Source organism: Wallemia ichthyophaga, assembly GCF_000400465.1.
Source record: "Wallemia ichthyophaga EXF-994 unplaced genomic scaffold scaffold3, whole genome shotgun sequence".
Classification (NCBI taxonomy): domain Eukaryota; kingdom Fungi; phylum Basidiomycota; class Wallemiomycetes; order Wallemiales; family Wallemiaceae; genus Wallemia; species Wallemia ichthyophaga.
The window spans coordinates 545,456-570,613 of NW_008806276.1; the positions used below are offsets into that span (position 1 = coordinate 545,456).

Genomic DNA, 25,158 nt, shown 5'->3' on the forward strand with positions numbered 1-25,158 from the left:
GGCTGATGTGATATAAGGAGGAATCCAAACGAAATGAAGAAAATCAGATAAATCAAATAAAATTTAAAATCGTTTCATTTATTCTTCATCCTCCTCATCTCCAACGACTGGAACACTCTTCTTGCGGGCGACGAGCAGTTCATTCTGGATATGAGGCAGGCGACCACCTTCCATAATATCCACATGGGCCAGCAGCTTATCGATCTCCTCATCGTTTCTAATAGCCAGTTGGAGATGGCGTGGTGTTATACGCTGTCTCTTGTTATCGATGCACGCGTTCCCCGCCAGTTCGAGTAATTCTGCGGTGAGGTACTCCATAACAGCAGCCATGTAGACTGTATATGGTTTTAATTAGTGATGCGTATTCGCTGAATTCACCTTGAAACTCACCCGCCGCTCCTTGACCGATACGCTGAGCGTAGTGTCCCTGTCGCAGATTCTTCTCAATTCTACCAACAGGGAATATTAGTCCTATGTGTAGCGTGAAGTTGCTGCACTGCAAATACTGCAATTCGTTACCCACCTGCACGCGCGGACCTTGAGTGCTTTTTGATTTCCTCTGGATGAGTCTTGCCTTTGCCACCTTTGTTTCTGGTGCTGGTACTAGCCATTTCGTATACTGCTTATGTACTGATGGTGTTTTACCAACTCACGCAAGTTGCTAACTGATTAATCCTTTCTCAATCGTACGCCCAACTGAGACAATCAGGCCGAGTGTTTGTCGTGGGTTGAGTGGCAGCGGGAATTAGTTTATACAAATCTAGTACCGCATTTATTGTTTAGCTACCACACTCTCCACGATATACCAATTGGAGGTGAAAATATTCACCAACCCACACATGTAATAATGCACGTTATTAGATTGTGCTCTAATCACATAAACTATACATCACACACACTCCCTAAACAACCAATTTTCACAATATCAAACCTCTACACTGTCTTCTTTGACGTCACGTCAACCAAACAAGCCAATGGAACGTTTGATAAGCCAGAAGAGCGAAAGGGCGGGGATAGACGTTGAAGCGTATCGACAGCGTAAGGTGGCTTTGATAAGTGGTGAGTGGGGTTGTGTGGCTGTTAGCGGTGGCTGAAGCAGAAACAGGGATAACAGGGCAGGATGGATCGTATCTGTGGGTGTATTCGGCGACATCTATAACTTGTCCAACACGCTCCCCGCTCCCAGAACAGAGCTCCTTCTAAGCAAAGGATATCAAGTACACGGTATTATAAGAAGGTCAAGCTCCTTCAACACTGCACGCATAGAGCACCTCTACAAAGATATACACGATATGCCAGACATGATTCTCCACTATGGCGACCTGATGGACACCACCAACCTTGTATCCATCATCAGCAAGGTACATCCAACCGAGGTGTACAATCTAGCAGCCCAATCACATGTCAAAGTTAGCTTCGATATGGCTGAGTATACCGGTGATGTGGATGGATTGGGTACGCTGCGTATCCTCGAAGCTATCCGTATATGTGGACTTGAGCATGCCGTGCGTTTCTACCAAGCATCCACATCGGAGTTATACGGCAAAGTTGTCGAAACACCACAAAGCGAGACGACACCTTTCTACCCGCGCTCGCCATATGGCGTGGCGAAACTCTACGCGTACTGTGGGTATATAACACACCCACACCCCAACTCACCACCCACCCACAGGGATCGTCGTCAACTTCCGCGAGAGCTATGGCATGTTCGCCGTTAATGGCATTCTCTTTAACCACGAGAGCCCGCGGCGCGGTAGGACATTTGTGACGCGCAAAATTACCCGCGCTGTGGCTGAAATTAGCTTAGGTAAACAAGAGTGTCTGTATTTGGGCAATCTCGACGCTCAGCGTGATTGGGGACATGCGCGCGACTATGTAGATGGAATGTGGAGGATATTGCAACATCACACACCGGAAGACTTTGTCCTCGCGACGAATGAGAGTGGGTAGTGGTTGGAGGGTGATGGTTGGATACACTCGCTAACTACATTACTCAGCACACAGCGTTAGAGAACTCGTCGAAAAGGCTTTCAAGTGCGCAGGTATCACTATTGTCTGGACAGGCGAGCGTGAAGATGAGGTTGGCATCGACAGTAAAACATCAAAAATACTCGTGCGGATTGATAGAGCTTATTATAGACCAGCAGAGGTGGGTTCAGTGGCTTTTCATTACACTCACTTTCCTCACACCACTCACAGGTCGACCTCCTCCTCGGTAACGCTGCCAAAGCGGAGCAGAAACTCAACTGGAAACGTCAAATAGGATTTGATGATCTGGTTCATGAAATGGTTAAAGAGGATATGCGTATGGCTAGCACAATGGTCGATGATCAGAACTGAAATGGGGTAGATTGATCGATGTAATAAATAAATAGGGTTTATACCTCTCGTTTTAATTAAAATCACACTAAGTCGGTAGTGATAGAGTACTAGAGTTACTATTGCTGGTACTCGCACTTCCCGTCCCACCTGGCAACCGTCTCTTGACAAACTCGCGCACAATTTGATGACCTTGGAGTGTAACAAAGAAGAGACGCTTAGAATCATTAGACCAGAGTACGCAATCGTATGAGTTTGCATAATTGAGCAATATCTCATAATCAGGTTGCGATCTGAAATCCTCGTAAAGTACACCGTCATCAGCTTTAAGTCTGTTCTTCTCTAATTCCCACAAACGTATTTGGTCAGATACAGTAACTGGCAGCAGTGGGTTGTTTCTATACATTTGCGAATGAGCGTGTGAGGATAAGTAGCCAATGATCTGCGTTGCTTCATTAGTGAATACTATCAAACACTCTAACTAAACCCACTTGCTCAGCCGTTATGCCATTGCTCAACGCACTTCTGATACTATCCCTAGTAATTACACCGATGACTAGATTCGGGTAGCGTGCTTTAAGAGTGACGAACAAGTTGAGAATAGAAATTTGCAGTGGATTGCTGGTATATGCGTATAGTCTGTAGTTAGTTTCCAAAACAATGAACCGTTTGTTATTGGATGCAGATGTAAATGAAGAGGATGAGTTTGTAGGTAGGAGTGGTGGAGCAGACGAAGTTAACGATGTAGCTAGTCTAGTTGGATAAAAACGTTTTGAAGAGTTCTTGCGCTGCCAGATTAAACCATAATCGCGTAAATCTGATAACATGGCTTGTTGAGTTATTGTGAGTGAATCAATTGAGTAATCTTTGCCTAATTCAAGTGTACCGAGGATAAAGAGAAACGAAGTAACTTCGACAAGATCCATTTGCCTTATTTGAGATAGAGATAAATATTGTAAGAGCAGCTGCCATAACTGAAATTGAACGTCTTGCAAGAGGAATTGGAAGCCATTTGAGGTGATGTTGTGCGAGCTTTTGGATGAATTGATGAGATTTGAGTTTTCAAGTAGAAAGAGAACACCCTTCGAAGGTGTGTGGGTGTAATTGCCGACCATGAAATGTAGAATAATCTCCCATTGATGAGTAGCGAATGAATCTAACTGATCAATGCTTGTAGAAATGGATTTTGATATACTTTCTATATGTTTGCCCGTGAGTAAGCTACTCAATGAGCTTGTGAATGACTCGTTTAGCTGTATGGCATTCTGATCCAGCTGTATGATATTCAAATCCATCAACAAAGACAAATCAATATCTTTGAATAACAATTGTACAGCATTTCTATCTATGGAATGATTATTGAATAACAAATTACTTATAAACTGCTTCTGGGTTTCGTCCAGTAATCTGAATATAGTCAAGCTGCTTGAATTATTCAAGTATAGTTTATTTAGATTCAATTTCGATAATGTTTTAAGATAATTTATTATAAGTATCTTCATTTGAAATTTTCAAGCACCTTTCAGCTTAATTGATTTGGTGGTTGGTCTTAACGAGGTACACATAAGGCTAATGGCATCATCAGTTATCAAACTTAACCCATCGAGCACAAACAACTTGAAAGTTTTATACAATTCTCCACTTGAAATTATAAACTCAATTGCATCCACCACTCCTACCTCTGTAAAGAGCGCGACAGCGAACTCAATCAAGGAGTTGAAGAAGCAAGATGACATTCAATCAGCCCAAGTTGACGCTACAAATTACCCACATCACGCTGCTATCGGCGCTCACCTCGCTAACTTCTCTTACTCTCTCAAATCCGCAAATGTCAAACATCCAATCAACATTTCCCCCTTACAACAACAACAATCATCTTATAACACCTCTCTCAACTGGCACACGGGTGAGATTTACGCCTACGCTCAAAACTTAGCAAGGGAACTGATGGAGATGCCTCCAAACTATTGCACCCCTACTTACTTCACTGAGAGAGCAAAGAAGGAATTTTCTGGGCTGGATAACATTGACTTGCAAATATTTGATAAAGAGTGGGCTGAGTCTATGAAAATGAACTCGTTCCTTAGCGTCGCTCAAGGTTCCGATGAACCTTGCAAATTTCTTCAAATCAAGTACAATGGTGCTCCCGACTCAAACGAGAAACCTTTAGCCTTAGTTGGTAAGGGTATAACTATGGATACTGGTGGTATATCCCTCAAGGCTGGTGCATCTAGTAAGTGAGACATTGTGAAATACTGAAACACCTCCTAACACTAAACCCAGTGGATCTCATGAGAGGTAGGTCACTCTGAAGATATAAATATGCTTCCATCTAATAAAATCAGGTGACTGTGGTGGTGCATGTACTCTCCTCGCTACCACTCAAGCAATCGCAAAACTCAAGCTGCCAATAAACGTCATCTTCGTTGCTCCTCTTACTGAAAACATGCCATCCGGTAAAGCTACCAAACCTGGCGATATTATCACTTCAATGTCAGGAAAGACTATCAATGTCTTGAACACAGACGCAGAAGGTAGATTGGTTTTAGCAGATGCATTATACTATATATCAACTAAGCATGATCCACACACCATTATTGACTGTGCTACACTCACAGGTGCGATGGTTATAGCATTAGGTGGGTTTTTCGTAGATTGAAAGAGTATCTAACTTTGATGTAAAGGTGAGGCATACTCAGGTGTTTTCTCCACTTCAGACGACCTTTGGAACTCCCTCAATCAAGCTGGCTTAGATGAAGATGACAAAATGTGGAGAATGCCTTTCGATGATTTCTACCTCAAGCAAATTAACCACACTGCTGCAGATCTCGCTAACACTGGCGGAAGACCAGGTGGGGCGTGTACGGCTGCCATCTTTTTGAAGCAATTTGTTGAAGGCATTGAAGATAGTCAAGGCAAAGAGGCTGTGAGGTCGTATGCACACATTGATATAGCGGGATCTATGGAGTGTACCAAACCTGATGGTGAGAACGCTATCAATGACGCTTACAAATACTCTAACAATGAACGCAGGTCCTAATGTCAAGGGAATGTCTGGAAGACCTACAAGAACTATAATCGAGTACGCCAGACAATTGGCAGCCAAGTAAATTAAACTGAGTGAAAGATATAAAACACGTGTATGAATCTTTGTTTGAATTTATCTCCTTGTTCACGCACTGCGATCAGGATGAGCACGCCGATAAGGAAACCATCGCCGCTAAATCCATACAACGTCACACCTTCCAAGCCACGCTATTCTACGCCTCTCAAAACGCCATTGACCAGATTCGCTGGTGGTGTTGGTGCATCTAGCCCGGCTAGCACAGCGAGCACCCCGATGAGCAGCCCAACAAATAGCACACCAAAGCGGAAGAGATTTATCAGGAAACAACCGCTTAAAGATCGGTCTGTTGGCTTTTATAAGGCTGGCACCGCCTCTAACACACATTAGCATTCTGCAATGGCCATCAAATACACTACTCAAGTTGTACATGGATTGGGATGTAGCTCATATGATTGACTCTCCAAAGGTCGCCAGACCTCTCGGTTTACTCCTCCACTTACTCTCTTTCCTCGTGAAATATGCCTCAATAACCAAACAGCAGAAACAATCTGTGCTGAAAAAAGGCACCTCAGCTGCTTATCGTGCATCGGCTTTGAGAAAATCTAAGATGACAGTTCCGTGGGTGAGTTGTGTGGGGGTTGCTTGGCAGTCTTAGTTTGTTAATGCAAAACCAGGCGCCTGTTCTGGCAGTAATCCTTCTCTCTGCCACTGCAATCAATACTTATACCCTATTTACTAAATACAGGGCTTATAGGATGTTCATGCGTAGAGTGAGTGCAAGTGCGAGTAGAAATGAAACACCTTTCTAACAAGAAAGACAAATAGGACCCACTTTCATCACCAAACGCTCGTAAAGTTCAACTTGATCTTAATTTAGACCAGAGTCGCGAAGGAACGCCTGAAATTGAGCGTAGGAAGACAGTTGGCGACTCGTTGGTAATGGTCGTCGGTTTTGTGTGGAAATACTTTATGTGAGTGGGAAGTGTCGATTGTCGACACAGCCTCACCCTAATCAGCCTCCTCATATGGAGACCATTACTCATCCTGATCGGTATACCACTCAAGAAGCAGGACAAGAATGAAGCGCTGCGAGATGGACAGACGGAGATCTATCAGATAGATATGTGGGATGTGAATGATGGCTCGTTGGCATTATTTGAGTGAGTATTCCAGTGGGATATAGGTACACTCATTGATGAAAAACAGGATTTACTCTCCAGCACACGCGCTCTGCTGGATATTTCTCAACGCGTCAAATTGGATCTACCTGATATTGATAATGGTCGCGCTTTGGAGTCAAGTGAGGGTTTTTTTGTGATAGATTCTACTCCATCTAACGCGGAGTACCACAGATACATGTCATGGTGGACAAGTACACGCAGCTACTCAAGGATAAATTAATAGTTCAAGGGGAAGTGATGCATGAGTACAATGAATCGGTGAGTTCTGCGCTTGTTATTGAAACGTGCGCGGTAATGATAATGCGATACATAGTTTGTCCATCCACGCGTCTTTAAAGCTACGAGGGATGCCAGTGTACAGACGGAAGAATAAAGTCAAAGAAACTCTACATAATTTTTGCAAAATTGTAAAAAAAAAACGCGTAAATTCACTTAAATCGCATTTCCTTCTTACTTCTCACACGCGATGATCAATCTCACCAAAGATGCAATCGTTGCAATAAATTCTGAAAATCCAGCATCGCTGCCTGCAGGCCAGAACCCAGTAGTACAGGTGTTGCAGGTTAAGAAAGCAACAGCAAGCCAGCCAAATGCACCAGATAGATACAGGATGGTACTCAGTGATGGAGTATTCTACATGCAAGCGATGCTTGGTACACAGCTCAACCATCTCCCGGAGCAAGAAGTTCTTGTAAAGAACAGCGTGATTAGAATGACTAATTATGCTGTTAATACTGTCCAGAATAGATTGCTCGTTATTGCGTTGCAGGTTGATATTCTCGAATCCTCACATGAGAAGATTGGCTCTCCTCAGAATTACGATCCAGCCAAGGCACAGGTGCAGCCACAGGGACAATCACATCAACAGCCTCAAACCACCGACAACAAACCTACAATCGCACCTCCTCAATCCAAGGGACCCTCCTCTCAAGCACCCGTATATCCCATTGAGGGTCTTTCGCCATACCAGAACAAGTGGACTATCAAAGCCCGCGTTACCCAGAGATCTGACATCAAATTCTGGTCAAATCAGCGCGGAGAGGGAAAGCTTTTTAGCGTAAACTTGATGGACGAGACTGGTGAAATCCGTGCAACCGGTTTCAACGAATCTGTCGATGAATTTTACTCAATGCTCGAGGAAGGTAAGGTATTCTTCATCACCAAAGCTCGAGTACAGATCGCGAAGAAACAATTCAGCAATTTACAAAACGAATATGAAATAACATTCGATAAATCAACTCAAATTGAACCTTGTTTCGACACCTCCGATGTCCCTGACGTCAAATACAACTTCACTGAGCTTCAGAATCTAGAAAACCTTGAAGCAAATTCTATCACTGATGTGCTTGGTGTTGTTACTAGTGTCGATGATGCTTCTCAAATTATCAGCAAATCTACCCAAAAACCATACACTAAGAGAGAGCTCCAGATTGTTGACCGGTCTCAACAGTCTGTCAGACTGACCCTGTGGGGAAAGTTGGCAGAGACTTTCGATCAGACTAATGAACCAGTGATTGCGTTTAAAGGTGTCAAAGTAGGTGACTTTGGGGGTAGATCTCTTTCGATGGTTGGCGCATCCACCCTATTCGTCAATCCAGACATAGCTGAAGCGCACACGCTAAGGGGATGGTATGACCAGCAAGGTAAAAATGAACAGTTCAGTACATTCAACAGCTCTAGTGCAGCCGTCAAGCCTGAGAGCAGTGGTGCTGTTAACTCTAACGAAATTAAGACTCTCGATCAAGTCAAACAATCACAACTAGGGCTCAACGACACGGGTAAACCTGATTATTGGAGTGGTAAAGCTACTGTAACATACATCAAGAAAGACAACCTTACATACCCTAGCTGTCCTAACGACATGAAAAAAGTTACGCAAGACATGAACGACAAATGGAGATGTGAGAAGTGTGAATCATCCTTCGATGCGCCTGAATATAGATATATAGTTACGTGCAACGCCACTGATCATACTGGACAACTCTGGCTCAGTGGTTTCAATGATTTTGGTCTTGAGTTGTTCAAGATGCCGGCAAACGATCTCCAAGCTATGATGGTAAGTTGGAGTTGAAACGTTTGACAATATTTACTCAACTTTTACTCCGCAGAACAACGGCGATGAAGCTGCTTATGAAGCTACTGTCAAGAACGCACTCGGTTCAACTTATAACTTCAACTGCCGCGCTAAACAGGATAACTTTAACGATAACGTTAGAGTTAGGCACCAAATTAATAGAGTCAATAATATCAACTACAAATCTGATATTGGTAGACTATGCGACTCTATCACAAAGCTTGAGGTGGCTTGAGATGTTGCGTGGGCTAACACCTTGTACTTTATATCACTCAATTCATGTTCATTACTTCGCTTATCTTATCATACAATAATTTAATTCTCAATTACTGGTTGTGCGATTGGTGCCACTGGCTTTGCATGTGCTGATGTCGTTGTCTTGTTCTTGTACGAGTCGATATTCTCATACACCACGTTCGCTGGTCTAAGCGATGAGATCTCGTTAAGATCTTTATACTGATCTGGAATTGTCTGTGATACCAAATGTGTCGACAACTTACTCCTCTTATCACTCGATTGGTGAATGTACGTATAGAAGAAGTCAAGTATATCCTTCTTAGTCAGCTTTTTTATGCTCTCCACTTCATTTCCTCTTCTGTGGAAATCGTAGTATCCACCACTAAGCTCCAACCATAATCTAGAAGATTCATTGCTGAGATTCTTTGGTTTTTCAAGCTTCTCCTCAATCAGACTTAACTTGTTCTTTTCAAATTCTTCCTCGCTCATATCCTCCAACAAACCCTTAACAGTGACGTCAAAGAAATGTTCAACACGTCCTTCTAAAAATACTGGTGGTCTCTCAGATTGAATGAGAACTCTGAATCCCATAGTTCCAATTGACTTGCGTAATCCGCTGAACACCATATATCCTAATTGTTCCTTTGTACGTAATTGATCGAATGCAGGCTCGTGTGTTATTTGTGCGAATAGTGAAAGTTTGGTGCGAAGATCTATATCTGTAACATCACCAACTTCATTGTAATACTCGATTGCTGAATTTACTTGTGCCTTGTTAGGTACTTCCTTGGTGTACACGTGGTCGCCTGTTGGTACTAATGAAGACTGAAGAGATTTTCTCTCCTCCTCTGTCAATGCGGATGGTTGAATCACACCCTCAATATCCCTACTGATTTTGACAGCTGCATCATCGGTCATATTACCATGAACGAACACCTCCATGTACAACCTCTGCAAAACCTCTTTGGCGTGATTTTCCACATCTTCCTTTTTAATGCTCTTGACAGCTTCAAGACGCTCCTCGAAAGTAAAGAAAGCTTTCTGGGTGAGAGAGTATGTTGATACATTTGCATGCATAAGTGGTGCATCCATTGAAAAATTGGCGTACATCCTCTCGATGCGCTCTTTAATCACATTAAAGCGATCTTCTTTAATATGGAGTCTCTTCATAGTTGAAACAATTTGATGGAGGAGTGTGGTGAGTTTGTCGTTATACCCCTTCACATGAATCAATACACCGTCACCGGTTGACTCAATACTGTATGCAAATCCTGCACACTCGGCATCATATGCGTACTCGTTCATCTCATCCAGCAACAATTCATTGAACAGACGCGTCGATACACTAGATTTTGCTGACTGGAGGATTGATGGTGATTTCATAACCAAGTAGACGTGTGCTTTTGGAACCCACCACTGATCATCCTTTTTGTGCCAGAGACGAACAGTTGGTGTGTCTCTAAGGAGTGTTGGGACAATTGAAGGTTCATTAATTTCCACCTTCTCGACGTCAAAGTTTGTGGGAATGAATTGGTTTGGATGAGGGAGGTGCATTTCAGGTGGACTGCTGCTATTCCTTATCTATTTCTATGTTAGCGAGAAGGTGTTTTCAAAATCGCACCTAACGCACATCCTTAAGCAAGTCTTCTGACAACTTGTCGACTCTGTATTTGGTGCCATACCACTTTTCAACCTGATCAAGCTCTCCAACCCCTTCGATTGGGTCTTTGGCTGCCAACATGACACGGCAGTTGTCGAGGTTGAGCGCGTCAAGAGACTGCTTGATGCAGTGTGGATCATATTCTCTAATGACGTGAGAACCAGAAAGAATGTGCTCTCTCTCGTATGGCTTCTGCATCAATCTAGCGACATTTGAGGTCACCTTCTCAGGCTGACCTTGCTCCTTGAACCTGAAAGCGATGGCTGCCAAATCTTGTGTCTCTTTGAAGAGATACTCAGGTGGATTGTCAGAGAACTTCTTCATCATGTCGATATAATTGAAAATTAATCTCAAGCACTCCTTCCACTTGCCAATACCTTTCGTGGTGAGATCTAAGTTGATTTTAAAAAATTCGAAGCCTGGTGCACTAAAACCGAATCCAGCGGATAGTGAGTTGATATAGCCAAGCTGCTTGAGGTATGAGCACAGACTGCCTTTGCCTTCGTAGCCGAGAATGTGACTGAGGAAGTTACCAGGCTTGGTATTGTAGTATGCGTCTTGTTCAGGGAATGTAAAAGTGAGAGCGAGTTGTCTGAGATCTTTGATGGTCTCTGTGAATATGATACTCTTGTAGGCATCTTCTGGCCAAACATTGCTGCTGAAGTGTGGTTCTGGGATGTCTCTCTGAGGGATTGCAGAGAAATTATCAACAGCCAACTGCTCAAGCTCGTCGAGACTCTCCTTACCAAAGACGCAGAGTTTCATGAGGTGAGAAGAGTAGTGAGTTTCATACCACTTGATGAGCTCTTCCCTTGGATCCAAGCCCTTCATACTAGGTTCTGAGAAGAGAGTGTCCCAGTTCCCAGTACCGAAGTTACTCATTGGTGGGTTCGACAAGCCCTTCTCGAGCTGAAACAGTCTCCACAAGTCAGACTGTAAGTTCTTCTTGTTTTCACTATCAACAGCCTTCACTTCTCTTTGAGTGCACGACTGGGTGAATAGCGGTGAAATAAAGAATTGACTGAAACGATCAACTGCGCCCTTCAACGCATTTGTTGAGCAAGTAAAGTAGTAATTTGTGTCAATCATATCTGTATATGCGTTACTATAGCCAGAATTCTTACTCAGGTAGTCTTGATAGTCATTTTCAACGGGGTACTTGGAAGTACCAAGGAAGAGCATATGCTCGTTGAAATGTGCCAAACCAGGTAATTCATTTGGGTCCAGGAGATGTCCCGCCTTCACGTCAATAGCCACTGATGATTTGTCTGTTTCGCTGTCATTGATAAGCAGACACTCGAGCTGATTATGCAGCTTAATGAGCCTGTAATTACGCTTATCATTGCTTGACTTCTCAAGCGCTTTGGTGAATTCCTGATAAGTGTTTTTTTGCTTCCAACTTGTCATGACTGTGCGGGCTAAACGCATTTCAGTTGAATGTCGTCTGTGACCAAGGCTGGAATGCAGAGAATATCAAATTTGAATATAATCGTTGCGGCTACAAATTCTAATGGAATTGGCGTATCTTCCTCAAATAGCCTCCCTTGGAAGCTGTCAAATGAACTCAAGTTCTTTGCCAAAGTTACGTCAACCAAGCCAGCCAAACAGGATGAAAGCAATTTAATCCTTATGGGAAGAAAAGTTTGGGACAGCATTCCCAACAAGTTTAAACCTCTCAGGAATAGACTTAACGTGGTCTTATCGCGAAATCACACTTTGTGAGCGGGTTTTCGGCAGTTTTTAGCCTTTTAACGCGTCGTAGACAGATTGACGATAAGGTTAAACTTCTCAGTAGCGTTGAATCCGCCCTAAACCTCACCAGTCACTCCGACTCACGTGTCTTTTGCATAGGTGGTGCGCAGATTTACAACAAAATGATTCCGTACGCGTCTAGACTGTTCATTACGCGTATAAAACAACCCTCATTCGAACAAGCTGACGTGAAATTCTCCGACTTCAGCGATCAAGAGTGGAGGCGATGCACGCATGAGGACTTTGAAGCTTACGTAGGTTTTGAGGTGCAACGAGGAGATATTGAAGAGAATGGAGTGGTATATGAGTTTCAAATGTATGAAAGAAGATGAAAAAGCATCTCATACACGTGACATGATATGATAATTTTCATCTTCTCCACCTTCATACCACGATGGATCTATTTCATCAAATATGAATTGGTTATTGCCGTAAAACTTTACAGCGAATGGATTGTCTAGGGCTTGTCAGCAAGGGTAGTTGAGAGAGAAAGGCGTACATTTTGATACTGTAAGCATTGTTTTATCGAGTTTGAGGTGCTTCGTTAGGGTGTTTAGAGCGTCGATACAGCGTTTCCCGATTTTTTTACCTCGGCAATCTTTTTCCACCTGCAATTCATACCTGTTTCATTGAGCGCGACTTGAAGATGAACGCATAGACACACTCACAGGTAGACAACGGCGTAGATACGATCATCCTCACCTTCTTCAGTGTCGAATCTTAGCGAGACGAAAGCTTTCAGGTGGTTTTTCTGTTCAAGCATAACAATTCTCGACTCTTCGTTGAAAATTTCGTTATATTTTTCATCTCTGTCATATTCACCGATAGCTTCAAACGTAGGTTTCATATTGCCTTCGTAAAGTGAAAACAAACTCGCTTTATCGTTGCTAGCAACTTGACTACCGATTTCAGTGCGCACTTGAAAGTCTTGTAGTCGTGACTGAAAAATTTCATTAACAGCTTTATTGTTGGTCTGGATCGAGTTGTGAGAAAAGAAAAAGTCAATAAGTCTGTAGCACACCTCACAAGCAAAAGATGCTCTGCTCTCCGCAAAATCACTCATGTTGATGGTAAATAATCAAGAGATAAATGCAAAATATAATACATAGAAAACGAGTTAATCAGTTATTTTGTTAAGCTCACTCAAAAGCATTCTTTTCCCTTGAGGTTTTGAGTCAGTTTTGTGTTTTTTCTGTGGAGTGTCTGGAATAACATCATCTTCTTGAAACTCGTCGTCGCTATCTGCTATAGCGGTTCCATCTGGTTGTAGCTTTGCAGGACTATCTGCTACTAGCACTGTCTTGCTATTCTTGGTTTGAGTGAGTTGGGTATGTTTCTCTTTCTTGGTCGGTGTTGCTGAAACAAGTGTTGACTTTTTCTCGACGTGGATATGTGGCTGGCTAGATAAAATGCTAGCCTCACTAGAGAGAGCTTCAAATGGGTTAGTAGGTGCTGTGGGGTGTGTGAGAGTGGTTTGGGTGTGTTACACAATGACCCACCTTTCGAAGGCACCTCCTTCTTTTCCTTGACGGTGGTGATCTTCCGACTCACACCGACGACTCTATTTGCAAACATTTTGTTGATTGTAGAAGATGGCTGCCGTGATAGAGATCTTTCACGTTTCACGGATGGCTCTCTCTCTAGATTGACGCTAGCAATTGATGACTCACGCTCAACATTGTCTAACTGAGGGGTCGTTGATCTAGTTGGAGCGGTGGAAGTGCTAGGGATTGGTAAAAGTGGGGCTGGTAGATCTACTTCTGTTTCTCTGTTCTCATCACCAAAGCACTTGATCCTCATTGCTTTGCAAACCTTTGGCAGTTTTTTTCTAAACCTGCGCGAGTTTGCGTGAGCTACTGGGGTTAACAGACCGACTCGACCCACTTCAAATCAACGGTGTGCTTGTAAAACTTTTGCACGTGATCAATGGATGGTTTTTTATGCTGCTTATTATCATCAGTCTGTATCAAAGGGGCGTTGTTGAGTGTCTGCCACAAAACCAGCCTATCTATTGCAAATTCCAACCTCTCATTGATGTTGTCATAATCGTTGGTAAGTTCGTTAACTTTACGCTTACGTTTTCGCGGTTTATTGGTGTCAGAGTGGGTGTTAGGAGGTGGCAATCTAGCCAGCAAATAAAGTAGCAAGGAGACCTGTAATAACTTCTCGGACAACTCGAGATTCTTAATGTAAACGCGTTGATCGACGACGCGTTTGTCATATGAGCTTCTAAGGATGTTAAGTTCAAGTCTATCGCGTATTCCCTGAGGGAGACAGCTATCATCGAAGGTGTTGTTGATGATAATGGGTGTAAGTGTGACTCTGTACTTTCTTTCAAGCTCAAGCAGAGGGAGGTAGAGAAAAAACAGCTGCTCAAACCCAACGTCTCTGCTCTCCAAGTAGTTTATAAAGTCTAACGGTGAATAAACAGTCTGAGTCGCGTATGTAAGAAGCGCGTATCGTATGCGATAAGCAACTAACGTTTGGGAGGTATAAGGACTGATAGTATTCCAAACGCAATTCATCTTCAACGCCATCGTATGGATTGTTGTACGAGATGTCTTGAGGCCACGGGATTGGGCAGTTTAGTGAATTCATTTAGATTATTTTTAAAAAATGCTTTTTATCAAATCGAGTTGCTGCGCCTCTTTCACGCGTATCTCGATTAACTACGACGAGGTTTGAGCGCAGGAATGTCGGGCGTATCGAAGCAGCAGGTCAGTGATATTCGAAATGGCTTTGAAGGCTCTAAATGATCTTTCAGGCTGAGAGAAACCATCGTAGACTGCTCGATATACTCAAAGTGCCTGGAAATGGAAATTGTGCGGATTGCAAAGCTAGCAGTGAGATTATCTTAAATCATATTATAACACTCAATTCTAACACCATTAAAGACCCACGCTGGTCAAGCTATTCTCTTGGTATCTTCCTCTGTATGCCTTGTGCAAGCGTACACAGGAAGCTCGGAACGCACATTTCCAAAGTGTGAGTTTAGCAGTGGTGTCCTATTGGCTTTCACTCATACAGCCTAGTAAATCTGTCAGTCTCGATAATTGGAACAGGGAACAGACGGCGACAATGGAGCAAATCGGAAACAGCCGTTCAAACTCAGTCTACAATCCAGACGAGCTCAAAAACCCTCCTCCAACAAACTCCAGTCAGGTTGAAAGGGACTCGGAAATCGAAATTTACATACGTAATAAGTATATCCACAAATCCTACATGAGAAAGAGCTCATCGATACCACCACCTAGCAAGGGCATTTTAAAGGCTTCAAATACTGGCAGTTCAACTGGTAGCAGCAATAGCCCTGGTATAAGCGCTGACCTCAACGCCAACACCTCCCTCAATTCGCGCTCCTCTAAGTCCCCGGTTGATGGCTTGTATGGCTTGTATAAGCAGAGATCCGCGTCTTTACAGCCTCCTGGGGATACTGGGAACGCTAGCTTTGTCGATTTTGATGAGTCGAGCACTCCACAAACTCTGTCTCAGAATGCACCCCTTACTAAAACAGCTGGATCTACTTCTCGTTCAGTCAGCTCACCAGCCCAGCTTATGCACCAGCAGTCAACACACGAAAACCCTCATAACTCTATTTTCAGCTCCTTGCAGTCGTTTAAGCAGACTAATCACAACACCCAACCTACAACATTCTCACTCAATTCTCCAATACAATCCAACACCACTTTGCAATCTATTCCGCAGAGTAATTCTCCGTACCAAAACTTATATTCAACTTCTACTCTTGGTTCAGATACCTTGTTTTCTCAATCTCCAACGTCTACGCAGTCTAATCCTAACTCACCTTACACTACTCCTTTTCAAATGCATCAGAATGGTATCCATGGCTTAAATCCTGCACCTCTTCGTTATCAAACCACCGGTCTTAGCCCGAATGGATCAATATGCTCTCTCAATGCTCAATCCTCTGGTGGTAGCGAGGGTGGAAATAAAGGGATGAATGGGGCTTCTCATAGCGGTTTAATCGGTGGTATTAACAGTGGTACTCTAAATGGCATTCCGAATGGTATGTATAACCACACTCTAAATGGCACACAGAATGGCACTCTAAATGGCATACGAACTGTTCCGCCGAATGGATTACAAAGTCAAAAGGAAGGTTTGCAAACCCTCCAACCACAGCAAACTAACCTACGGAATCAATCGAGTTTCTCGGACATGAAAAATGCTGGTGGCGCTTTGCCAGGGTCGTTCCAAGGCACATTACAAGGGTCTTCAACAGGAGCACTGCAAAGTCAAAATACTGGCTTTCAATCTCTTCAACCACAGCCAACTGGAAAGAAAGACTGGCCAGCACCCCCATCAGCACCACCTATTTCACCAACATCTCAGCAGCCAGGAATTATGTCTTCACCGCCAGGCAATGGTTTTGCTTCATCCGGCTTTATGTCCACGTGTCCGAATTCGATGTCTGCGTCTTCGAATTCAATGCCTGCGTCGACAGGGTTTAAGTCACAATTACAAAATCCCCAAGGTTTGTTTATGTCACCTTTTCAACAACAGCAGCCAGTATCGATCAATCCACCATTCCAACAACAGTCACAGCAGGAGCCACAGAAACCATTTCAAACACTTACACCAAAATTGTCATTTCAACACAATGCGACATTTCAACAGCAGTCAGAGATGTCGCCATTCGGTCAAAGTACCACAACAAACCAAGCAAGTCCATATCAACTTACACCCACTCAAAATAAGTATTCTACATCCACGAACACTCAACCTGTTCAACGATCAGAACCGTTGTTTTCATCACATTCTCAACCATACACTAACACTAATACAAATACGTTCATTCAACAACCAATTAATTCTTATCAACCGACGCAGCAACAATCGTTCACTTCCTTTCAACCAGCACAGCAACAGCAATTTAATCTAAATCCATTCCAGACCATGATGAGACCGGGAAATAATACCAATCCATTCCATTATTCTTTTAATTAACGCAATTTTTATACTTAACGCGATCCTTTTAATTGACGTCAAATTTTCTCGCATCTGCGTTAATATGTTTGAGGTATGCAGTGGGTGCGATTGTGCCAGTAACTTAGTATGAATAAATTAGAATCTTCTTAAAAGTACAATTACAATGTTTGATAAATATGCAGGTGTGTATAAAATTTAGTAAAGATGAACAAAAAATTGCTAAGCTGGTGGGAGATCTTGAGGCTTAACTCGAGGTGAAGCAGACGGAGTGTTGAATTCAGCGTCGTTTACAGCAGATTTGATGACGTTATTCTTACCAACTTTCTCTCCCAAAACCATCTCACTGGTTGGGTGAGGTGGTTTATAGTCTTGTTGCATGCCAAGTTGAACGTCTAATTGACCAGCCGCTGCAGCTACTAAACCAACAAATGGTGGAGATGGGTTGAGTGGACGTGTGCAGAATTCGGGATGTGCTTGCATACCAATAAAGTATGGGTGATCACGCATTTCCATTACTTGCATTCTCTCACCAGTCTCATCTTTACCAACGAATTTGATTTGGTCGGTTGATTCAAGTTGACTGACAAGCTTTGGGTTAATTTCATAACGATGTCTGTGTCTCTCCCAAATATTCTTTGCGCCACCATATAGTTTCCTGGCAATTGACCACTCTTCACTACCCTCTTCGAAAACGGTTGGACGCAATCCTAATCTCATTGTACCACCAAGGTGAGTTTTTGAGATTTCTGGCATGAAGACTACAACGTCGTGCTTTGTCTTTGGGTCAAGTTCGGAGCTATTAGCGTCGCTCCAATTGAGAACATGTCTGGCGAATTCAATAGCTGCGACTTGGAAACCAAGACAGATACCGAGGAATGGCACTTTCTTCTCTCTGGCCCATTGTGCAGCTAAGATCATACCTTCAGTACCTCTTGAACCGAAACCACCTGGAACGAGAATACCATTTGATCTACACAGTGTGTGCCAGGCTTCATGGTATTTTGTAGGATCTTTTGTCTGTGATGGGGCTTCCAAGTGACTTGATTCAACCCATTTGATATGAATTTTGCGACCGCAGCGCAAAGAGGCGTGTTCGAGAGCCTTTATGACACTCATGTAGCTGTCTTGGAGGGTGGTGTATTTACCAACCATAACAATTTCGACGCTTTCGAACAATCTATCATAACCAACGGTGAGGTTGCCCCATTTTTTGTGAATTTCTAAACCTCTATTGATCATTGGTTGAGAGATCTGAATGGAGTCGAGATTGAGACGCTTGTTGAGGTATTTACCAAGACCTTGCTCTTCGAGAAGGAGAGGAACGTGGTAGAGGGAGCTAACGTTGTGTACACCGATAGCTTGCTCTGAAGCAACGTGACAGAACATGGAGATTTTGTTGATAGTTTCAGCGTGTAAAGGTTGTTCGCAGCGGCAAGCGACGAGATCAGGAAGAAGACCCAAACCTCTCAAGTCCCTAACGGTTGCTTGAGTTGGTTTAGTCTTCTGTTCACCTGAAATGACAGGGACGAGAGAAACGTGAGTGAGAGCAAAGTTTTCATGACCGACTCTGAATTGGAATTGACGCATGGCTTCGATGAAAGGTGCAGATTCGATATCACCGACGGTACCACCCAATTCAACGATACAAACGTCAGCAACCTCGCCAGTTTCGTCGGATGGCGTGTGTGCAACCCTTTCAATCCAGTCTTGGATAGCGCCTGTAATATGAGGAACGACCTGGACAGTCTTGCCGAGGTAATCGCCTTTCCTCTCCTTTTCAATGACATGAGAGTAGATTTTGCCTGTGGTGAGGTTGTTGTCTCTGCCAAGGGTGACATCTAAGTAGCGCTCGTAGTTGCCCAAATCAAGATCAGCTTCACCACCGTCGTTGAGCACGTAGACCTCGCCGTGCTCAGTTGGAGCCATAGTACCGGCATCCAAGTTCATGTATGGATCAATCTTGATAGCTGTCACCTTGTATCCCATAGACTTAAGGAGAAGACCGGTTGAGGAGGCGATGACACCCTTACCGATACCAGAAATAACACCGCCGGTTACTATTAAATTATAAGGAAAGACTATTAAATTAATAGCAACCCACCTAAAATATACTTCATCGGTGTTTTGGATCGAGAAGAAATTTCTGAGCCAGGACGGCTCTTTATTATATCAAGTCACAATGGGTGTTAAAGTGGGTGCTAATAGTTTAATAGCGCTCGCTAGTAATTTAATAGGGTTTGCTAATATTTTAATAGGGACTCACTAGCTTCATAAAGACCAACAAGCGCTCGCTGGCTAAAGAACTCACCTTCACTGCAAGGAAGGAAGGCGATGAGAGTGAGCGCACTGCACTCGCCGTTGACGCCTGGGGAATCATCTACCCGCTCTACCGCCAGACTGATATCTCTTCTACTTTCGGTGGCAGCTTCAAAGACTACAAGGAGAACCTCATCCACCTTATCCAGGCGTGGAGAACTGTGGGATTGGAACCAATCTTTGTTTTCGATGGCTGTCCATCTTCCCAAAAGCACAAGACTATGGTCAACCGCTTAGACCAGACTAACAAAAACCTCGAACTCTTCTGGCGTACAAACCCTCAATCAAGACAATCTATCGCACTTAACGCTGTTCCTCCACTCTTGGCTGAGCTTACAGTTGATGTCTTGAAGTCTACTCAAGTCGAGTTCAAGATGGAAGAATCTGAAGCTGATTCCGCTGTTGTACACATTGCAAAGTCTAGAAACGGTCTCTGGGCAGGCGGTGACAGTGATCTTCTCGTTCACGACTCTGACGCCGATACTCTCGTTGCCGAGAAGGGTGGTTACGCTCCTCTCTTAGAAATGGAATGGGTTGCTGAGCGTCCAGAAGAACCCGCTGAAGATGCTTTCGACGGTGAAGAAGACGGTTTTGCTACCGTCTCAAAGGCTAACCACCCTCGTAACATTCGTAAGAAGGAGAAGGCCGCTGCAAAGGTACAAACCACCCTCGAAGGCTACGATACTACTCAGATCTTCCTCAGATCTCGCTTGTTCTCCCCACCAACGACTAAGATCGTTGCTCTCAGAATGGCTGTTTATGATCCAAAGACTCTCGCTGAGTTTGTCGGTATCAAGCCTCTCCACCTCCCTCTCCTCGCTGCTCTCGTTGGTAACGATAGCTCTCCACAAATTCAATCTCACTACCTCCACCGTGGCACAAGACCTGAAGAGAGAATCACTAGAGTCGCAAACGTTTTGAAGGAGTACTCAGGTGAAGGTGCACAACAATCTCTCATCGAATACGCCGTACAACAACTAGTTGACCCAGATATTGCCTCAGGCATTCACGAAGAGATTGCAGCTGATGTTATGAAGGCTTCCGCTGACTACATTGGTGTCGATCACGCAAACGTCTTTAGCGAGGATAAATTTGACAAAGATGTTGTTGAAGCTTACAAGGGTGCTTACGTCGATGGCAGACTCTCACCAAAGATCTTGGAAATTATGCAAGAAAGAGTCTACTTCTGTCGTTTCATTATGGAGGTTATCGATGAGCGCTCCTCACATGTTGAAGTTGGTAGACATCTCCGTCAATTCGCATATATGATTACATTGGCTACTTGCAAGGAAGATCTCAGATTCAAGAAGGTTGAGACTGTAGAAGAGGTCCAAGAGGTCAGTGAGGAGGAGAAGAAGGCTGCTGAAGAAGAGGAGCAGGAGAAGCAAGGCGAAGAAGACGCTGAGGGTGCTCAAGGTGCCGCAGCTGAAGTTCCAGAGGGTCAAAATGAGGAGGATTCAGAGGGTGAGACTGGTTATGGTATTTTAGAACAAGCTAACACAAAAAATTTTAGCTCAACCTCAAACCAAGATCACTACAAAGACTGTCGAGTACGCTTTTAACGCCGTAACAGAGTATACTCGTCACGGTGTAACAACCACTCCAGTCCCAGTGGAAATTCCTTCAATCGAGGATGTCCTCCCAGCAAAGATTGAAGAAACTAAGCAGGTCAAGGATGCTGCCAACGTACTGCCACCATTCCCAACACCATCCGGTCAATCACTTCAGCTCCTCCCATTGAGAGAGCGTCTGGCCTTGTTCTTAGCTGCGCACTCCTCATCACACCTCTCAGTCCCACTTGCACAGGTTATCTCATCTGCTCCAAACCTCACACAGGACAGACACGCTCTCACCACCTCAGGCAAGGCTGTCAAGGGTGTCAACGAGGAAGGACCAATCGGAGATGCTTGCAAGGCTATCCGTCCATATGTTCCATTCGCTGCTGCAGTCCGCCACATTATTTTGAGTGTTAGAGATAGCTCCAAGGCTTGGAACGAGAGCATACTCGAGGGCGTCATCAATATGGCCATCAAGGTTTACACCACCAAGGAAGAGAAGAGGGAAGAGAAGGAGGAGAACGATGAAGATGAAGAAGACGATGAAACTGCACTTGAGTCACCTCCAGTTGAACTTGTTCGCGCGGCATCACAAGTCTTGTGTGCGCTCGAATGCACTCAAATTGTTGCCGACTCTCTGCTGCTCTCAGGCATCACTACACCATGCCACGCCTTCTTCGATGGACCAACCCTCCACCGCTACCTCGCTGGCGCTGAGGAGCCTGTCGATAAGACCCTCACCGCTATCATTAAGGAGTCTATCCTCGACGGCTGCCCAGAACGCACCGTCACAGTGAAGAAGGTCAAAAAGAGCAAAAAGCCAAAGGAGAACAAGAGTGAGGACAAGAAGAAGGAGCCTAAGAAGCAACCTGCTTCTAGATATGACATTTTGGCTGCAATGGGAATGGATTAAATTAATTGTGTGAGTTGGGTAGATGTATTTGTAAAAGTGCGGAATGCATGCTAATAAAGTAATATTTGTGTGATGCGCGTTGCGCATTTTGAATTAGTGATTGTGTGCCGGCTTATGTGCACGTGCTCGATGAAGAAAATTTTACAAAATCCTGTAATTTTTGATAAGCCATAAATATAGTTGTTTAAAGCTGAAAGAGAGCTCTGTGATACACCTTATAATGACATGCCGACTTTGTAATTATCTCAAAAGCATCCGCATCTTAATGTGCGTTAAACAGCCAAAAAAAAAGAAAACTTCATCTCAGTTTGCTCTGTATTATAAAGAGCTATAAAGTAAATTAGCCACAATCGGTACACCGTGCGAGCAGTCCAGCCCAGCGCCCTGTGACCCTTCCGGTCATGATGAAAATGACGACATAATCTCCGTTATTAAAACTTAAGATGAGATCGTGCATTTTAGCTGCGGCATAAATAGCTAACCCATTTCACTTTCTTTCTCTTTAACTTGAACTATCATAACTTTCGAAATGGTCAGTGTTTTGCCAATTGTCTCAGAATGATTTACTTTCATCTAACACGCGACAGATCGCTCAAATTGCTATCGTCAACGGCCACCAATGCGGTTCATGCACCCAAACCAACTGTTCCTGCTCCGGATGCTCCCACTAAGGAAGAAGTACCTCAAGACACAAGATCTTGTAAACACGGATTAATGTTACTTTCTTAGACGGTTTTGATGATATTTTATGTGCTAAAAAAAAATATGATTCAATATGAAAACCCTCCACATTCTTTGCTAAAATACATTCTTTACTTAGACAACTTCTTTGACCAATACGTTCACCTGCGATTTGAAGATAATAGCACTGTATTTCAAGGTAGCCATGATACTCAATATCAATACTTTCACATCAACAACAAATTCTCCACGCCAAATGCTTCATTTCGGAGCGTGAAATAAGGACCTACCAATTTTGGAAGGATAGTGAAAACATCTTAGCTAGAGAATTATGAGTTCCATATTCATCCCAAATATAATCTTGATTGACAAAGATCACTCACCTCTTAAAAATCTCATTTATCAAGCTACCACTATCAAATAAATACCAATTGTTATCAATCGATAAGCTTAATTTAATTATTTCAAATGTCTATTATTCGATGCCAGACTTTTTCTCGCTTAATCGAAACACACCGCCGTCTTCGTTGAAGTTGAATGAACATTCCTTAGATCGCTGGTGACCAACTTTTGAATATGCACTGCTTTCAATCAAACCAATATGAAAGATTCACCAGAAATCTCACGAATTGGCGACACTCCAGAACCACCCGACGAGCATGCGGAGTTCTTACTCAAAGCCGAGAAGAGAGTGTTAAGGAAGATTGACTTGCGAATCCTCAGCTTGACTGCTCTGGCTTACCTCCTTAACCATATTGACAAAACAAATTTAGCAAATGCCAAAATAATGAACACTGACACTGAGAACGATTCCATGGTAGACCAGCTCGATCTCCAGGGCAGCCGCTTTGGAAATGTCATCCTTACGTACTACTGTAGCTTTATATTAGCTGAGTTGGTTGGAAACTACTTTCTGAAACTAATGGGTCCCAAACTCCATATATCTCGGATTGTCATCAGCTACGGTATAGTATGCGCTTGCTCAGCTGCTGTGCAATCCTACGAAGGCATGATCATCAATCGATTTTTCCTCGGACTGTGCCAGGGTGGATTGTATTCAGGCGTTTTATATTACTTCTCCATTTGGTACAATGATACCGAACGTGCTCTTCGCTTTGCCATCTTTGTCTCATTTTCAACCCTCTCAACTGCAATATCCGGTCTAATTGCCACTGGCTGCTCCTATATGAACGGACTAGGGAGCCCTGCTTTGGAAGGTTTCCGATGGCTCTTCCTGCTTGAAGGCATTGTGACCGTCGTCGTTGGTGTTTTGATCTTTTTCTTGCTCCCAGACTATCCTGAAGATGCCAAATTTCTTACCCCTGAGGAGCGTACAATTGCAGTGAACAGACTGGGAACATCAATAATAAAAAACGACGATGGTTTTAAGATGAAATCTGCCTTGGGCGTATTTAAGCAATTTGATTTCTACTTCGTTTCTGTGGTGTGGTTGCTTCTTGCCCATGGCACTGCTGCGTTCTCTTTTTTCGCACCCAGTATCATCAATGAGTGTGTAAATTGTCAAGTTAAGCCTTCCCTGACCCATCTCCAGCCTAGACCCAAGCTTCCAAGGTATTATTGCACAGTGTCTGTCGGTTCCACCAGCCATTCTGGCGTCTTTATTGACTGTAGCATCTGGGTATTTATCAGATAGATTCAGAAATAGACCTGCGTTCATCCTATTAGGTGTTGTTTTCGTCAGTTGCGGCTATTTGATCTTAGCTGTTGATAAGAAGGTGCTAGTTGGACGGATGGCGGCGGTATTTCTCGTGGCCTTGTCTAACGTTGCCATTATCAATGTAGCCGCTTACCGCGTTAGCATACAGAGCAGAAGAGAAGATGCTGACAGTACCGCTGTAGCCGTCGGCAGTAGTGCATCTTCAGCTATCTCAAATATATCGGGTATAACCGCACCCGTCATTCTTGATAGCCAGTTGGAGTTTGAATTTAAGTGTTATATCCTCATGGCTCTCTTCTTAGTCTCAGGTCTTATGACTATCTTCTGCTGGTGGTACTACGGTCCGGGTGTGAATTCGGACGATACTTCACATGAGCCTACAAAGATTCCCCCTTATGAAGCTACAGATGGAGTCCAGTTTGAACCGAAGGAAAAAGGTAAAGAGGACACTAAACAGACGGAAGAAATCGAAGAGAAGAGCAAAGAATCTATTGAAGCTTTTGATACGGATTCGCATAAATCAAATGTGGTCTGAGCGAGTCATGCGCTAACCTGCTGGAAACCTTAACGATATATGATATTTATTGCTATTTATTGATCAAGTGATCTACTTTATACACAATCAATTTAATCAATTTACCCAACGAGTATGGAACATGGTGAAATAAAAGTTTAGTGTTGAGCATTTAGGACTTGAAACAGCATACGAAAACGTAGTACGGTTCCGTCACTGATAAGGTTTGGGCTTGTCTCAGGTTAGGTGAAACGAACGTA

The 25,158-nt window shown here is 43.5% G+C and overlaps 13 protein-coding genes across 13 annotated transcripts; 7 read left to right on the top strand and 6 right to left on the bottom strand.

Annotated features, from left to right (window-relative positions):
- Nucleotides 1-78: 78 nt before the first annotated feature.
- On the bottom strand, nt 79-611 carry J056_002951 (Histone H2A.1; the record flags this gene model as incomplete). Its single annotated transcript, XM_009268255.1, has 3 exons — nt 79-335; nt 391-471; nt 524-611. 3 exons carry the CDS (start codon nt 609-611, stop codon nt 79-81), a joined length of 426 nt encoding a protein of 141 aa, XP_009266530.1.
- A 363-nt stretch (nt 612-974) lies between these two features.
- J056_002952 (GDP-mannose 4,6 dehydratase) lies at nt 975-2,340 on the top strand (the record flags this gene model as incomplete). Its single annotated transcript, XM_009268256.1, has 6 exons — nt 975-1,059; nt 1,106-1,133; nt 1,187-1,626; nt 1,673-1,942; nt 1,998-2,149; nt 2,200-2,340. 6 exons carry the CDS (start codon nt 975-977, stop codon nt 2,338-2,340), a joined length of 1,116 nt encoding a protein of 371 aa, XP_009266531.1.
- Nucleotides 2,341-2,407: 67 nt separating this feature from the next.
- Nucleotides 2,408-3,614, bottom strand: J056_002953 (RNA polymerase II transcription factor B subunit 2; the record flags this gene model as incomplete). Its single annotated transcript, XM_009268257.1, has 2 exons — nt 2,408-2,761; nt 2,811-3,614. 2 exons carry the CDS (start codon nt 3,612-3,614, stop codon nt 2,408-2,410), a joined length of 1,158 nt encoding a protein of 385 aa, XP_009266532.1.
- Nucleotides 3,615-3,891: 277 nt separating this feature from the next.
- On the top strand, nt 3,892-5,429 carry J056_002954 (Cytosol aminopeptidase; the record flags this gene model as incomplete). The annotated part of the gene is made up of 5 exons (XM_009268258.1): nt 3,892-4,552; nt 4,603-4,617; nt 4,665-4,958; nt 5,004-5,303; nt 5,353-5,429. The coding sequence occupies 5 exons, from the start codon at nt 3,892-3,894 to the stop codon at nt 5,427-5,429; spliced, it is 1,347 nt and encodes a 448-aa protein (XP_009266533.1).
- An 80-nt stretch (nt 5,430-5,509) lies between these two features.
- J056_002955 (Meiotically up-regulated protein) lies at nt 5,510-6,940 on the top strand (the record flags this gene model as incomplete). Its single annotated transcript, XM_009268259.1, has 8 exons — nt 5,510-5,727; nt 5,774-6,008; nt 6,061-6,156; nt 6,212-6,357; nt 6,403-6,546; nt 6,593-6,686; nt 6,739-6,825; nt 6,881-6,940. 8 exons carry the CDS (start codon nt 5,510-5,512, stop codon nt 6,938-6,940), a joined length of 1,080 nt encoding a protein of 359 aa, XP_009266534.1.
- A 93-nt stretch (nt 6,941-7,033) lies between these two features.
- J056_002956 (Replication factor A protein 1) lies at nt 7,034-8,876 on the top strand (the record flags this gene model as incomplete). Its single annotated transcript, XM_009268260.1, has 2 exons — nt 7,034-8,623; nt 8,676-8,876. 2 exons carry the CDS (start codon nt 7,034-7,036, stop codon nt 8,874-8,876), a joined length of 1,791 nt encoding a protein of 596 aa, XP_009266535.1.
- An 80-nt stretch (nt 8,877-8,956) lies between these two features.
- On the bottom strand, nt 8,957-11,945 carry J056_002957 (Insulin-degrading enzyme; the record flags this gene model as incomplete). Its single annotated transcript, XM_009268261.1, has 2 exons — nt 8,957-10,459; nt 10,509-11,945. 2 exons carry the CDS (start codon nt 11,943-11,945, stop codon nt 8,957-8,959), a joined length of 2,940 nt encoding a protein of 979 aa, XP_009266536.1.
- A 686-nt stretch (nt 11,946-12,631) lies between these two features.
- Nucleotides 12,632-13,353, bottom strand: J056_002958 (N-alpha-acetyltransferase 40; the record flags this gene model as incomplete). The annotated part of the gene is made up of 4 exons (XM_009268262.1): nt 12,632-12,747; nt 12,790-12,911; nt 12,959-13,263; nt 13,312-13,353. The coding sequence occupies 4 exons, from the start codon at nt 13,351-13,353 to the stop codon at nt 12,632-12,634; spliced, it is 585 nt and encodes a 194-aa protein (XP_009266537.1).
- Nucleotides 13,354-13,407: 54 nt separating this feature from the next.
- On the bottom strand, nt 13,408-14,888 carry J056_002959 (uncharacterized protein; the record flags this gene model as incomplete). The annotated part of the gene is made up of 4 exons (XM_009268263.1): nt 13,408-13,742; nt 13,790-14,124; nt 14,175-14,722; nt 14,772-14,888. 4 exons carry the CDS (start codon nt 14,886-14,888, stop codon nt 13,408-13,410), a joined length of 1,335 nt encoding a protein of 444 aa, XP_009266538.1.
- Nucleotides 14,889-14,983: 95 nt separating this feature from the next.
- J056_002960 (Stromal membrane-associated protein 2) lies at nt 14,984-17,258 on the top strand (the record flags this gene model as incomplete). The annotated part of the gene is made up of 4 exons (XM_009268264.1): nt 14,984-15,007; nt 15,055-15,133; nt 15,185-15,275; nt 15,323-17,258. 4 exons carry the CDS (start codon nt 14,984-14,986, stop codon nt 17,256-17,258), a joined length of 2,130 nt encoding a protein of 709 aa, XP_009266539.1.
- A 201-nt stretch (nt 17,259-17,459) lies between these two features.
- On the bottom strand, nt 17,460-19,357 carry J056_002961 (CTP synthase; the record flags this gene model as incomplete). Its single annotated transcript, XM_009268265.1, has 2 exons — nt 17,460-19,297; nt 19,342-19,357. The coding sequence occupies 2 exons, from the start codon at nt 19,355-19,357 to the stop codon at nt 17,460-17,462; spliced, it is 1,854 nt and encodes a 617-aa protein (XP_009266540.1).
- A 62-nt stretch (nt 19,358-19,419) lies between these two features.
- On the top strand, nt 19,420-22,025 carry J056_002962 (Protein asteroid; the record flags this gene model as incomplete). The annotated part of the gene is made up of 3 exons (XM_009268266.1): nt 19,420-19,431; nt 19,496-21,020; nt 21,070-22,025. The coding sequence occupies 3 exons, from the start codon at nt 19,420-19,422 to the stop codon at nt 22,023-22,025; spliced, it is 2,493 nt and encodes an 830-aa protein (XP_009266541.1).
- Nucleotides 22,026-23,307: 1,282 nt separating this feature from the next.
- Nucleotides 23,308-24,919, top strand: J056_002963 (uncharacterized protein; the record flags this gene model as incomplete). Its single annotated transcript, XM_009268267.1, has 2 exons — nt 23,308-24,215; nt 24,259-24,919. 2 exons carry the CDS (start codon nt 23,308-23,310, stop codon nt 24,917-24,919), a joined length of 1,569 nt encoding a protein of 522 aa, XP_009266542.1.
- Between the last annotated feature and the right edge of the window lie 239 nt (nt 24,920-25,158).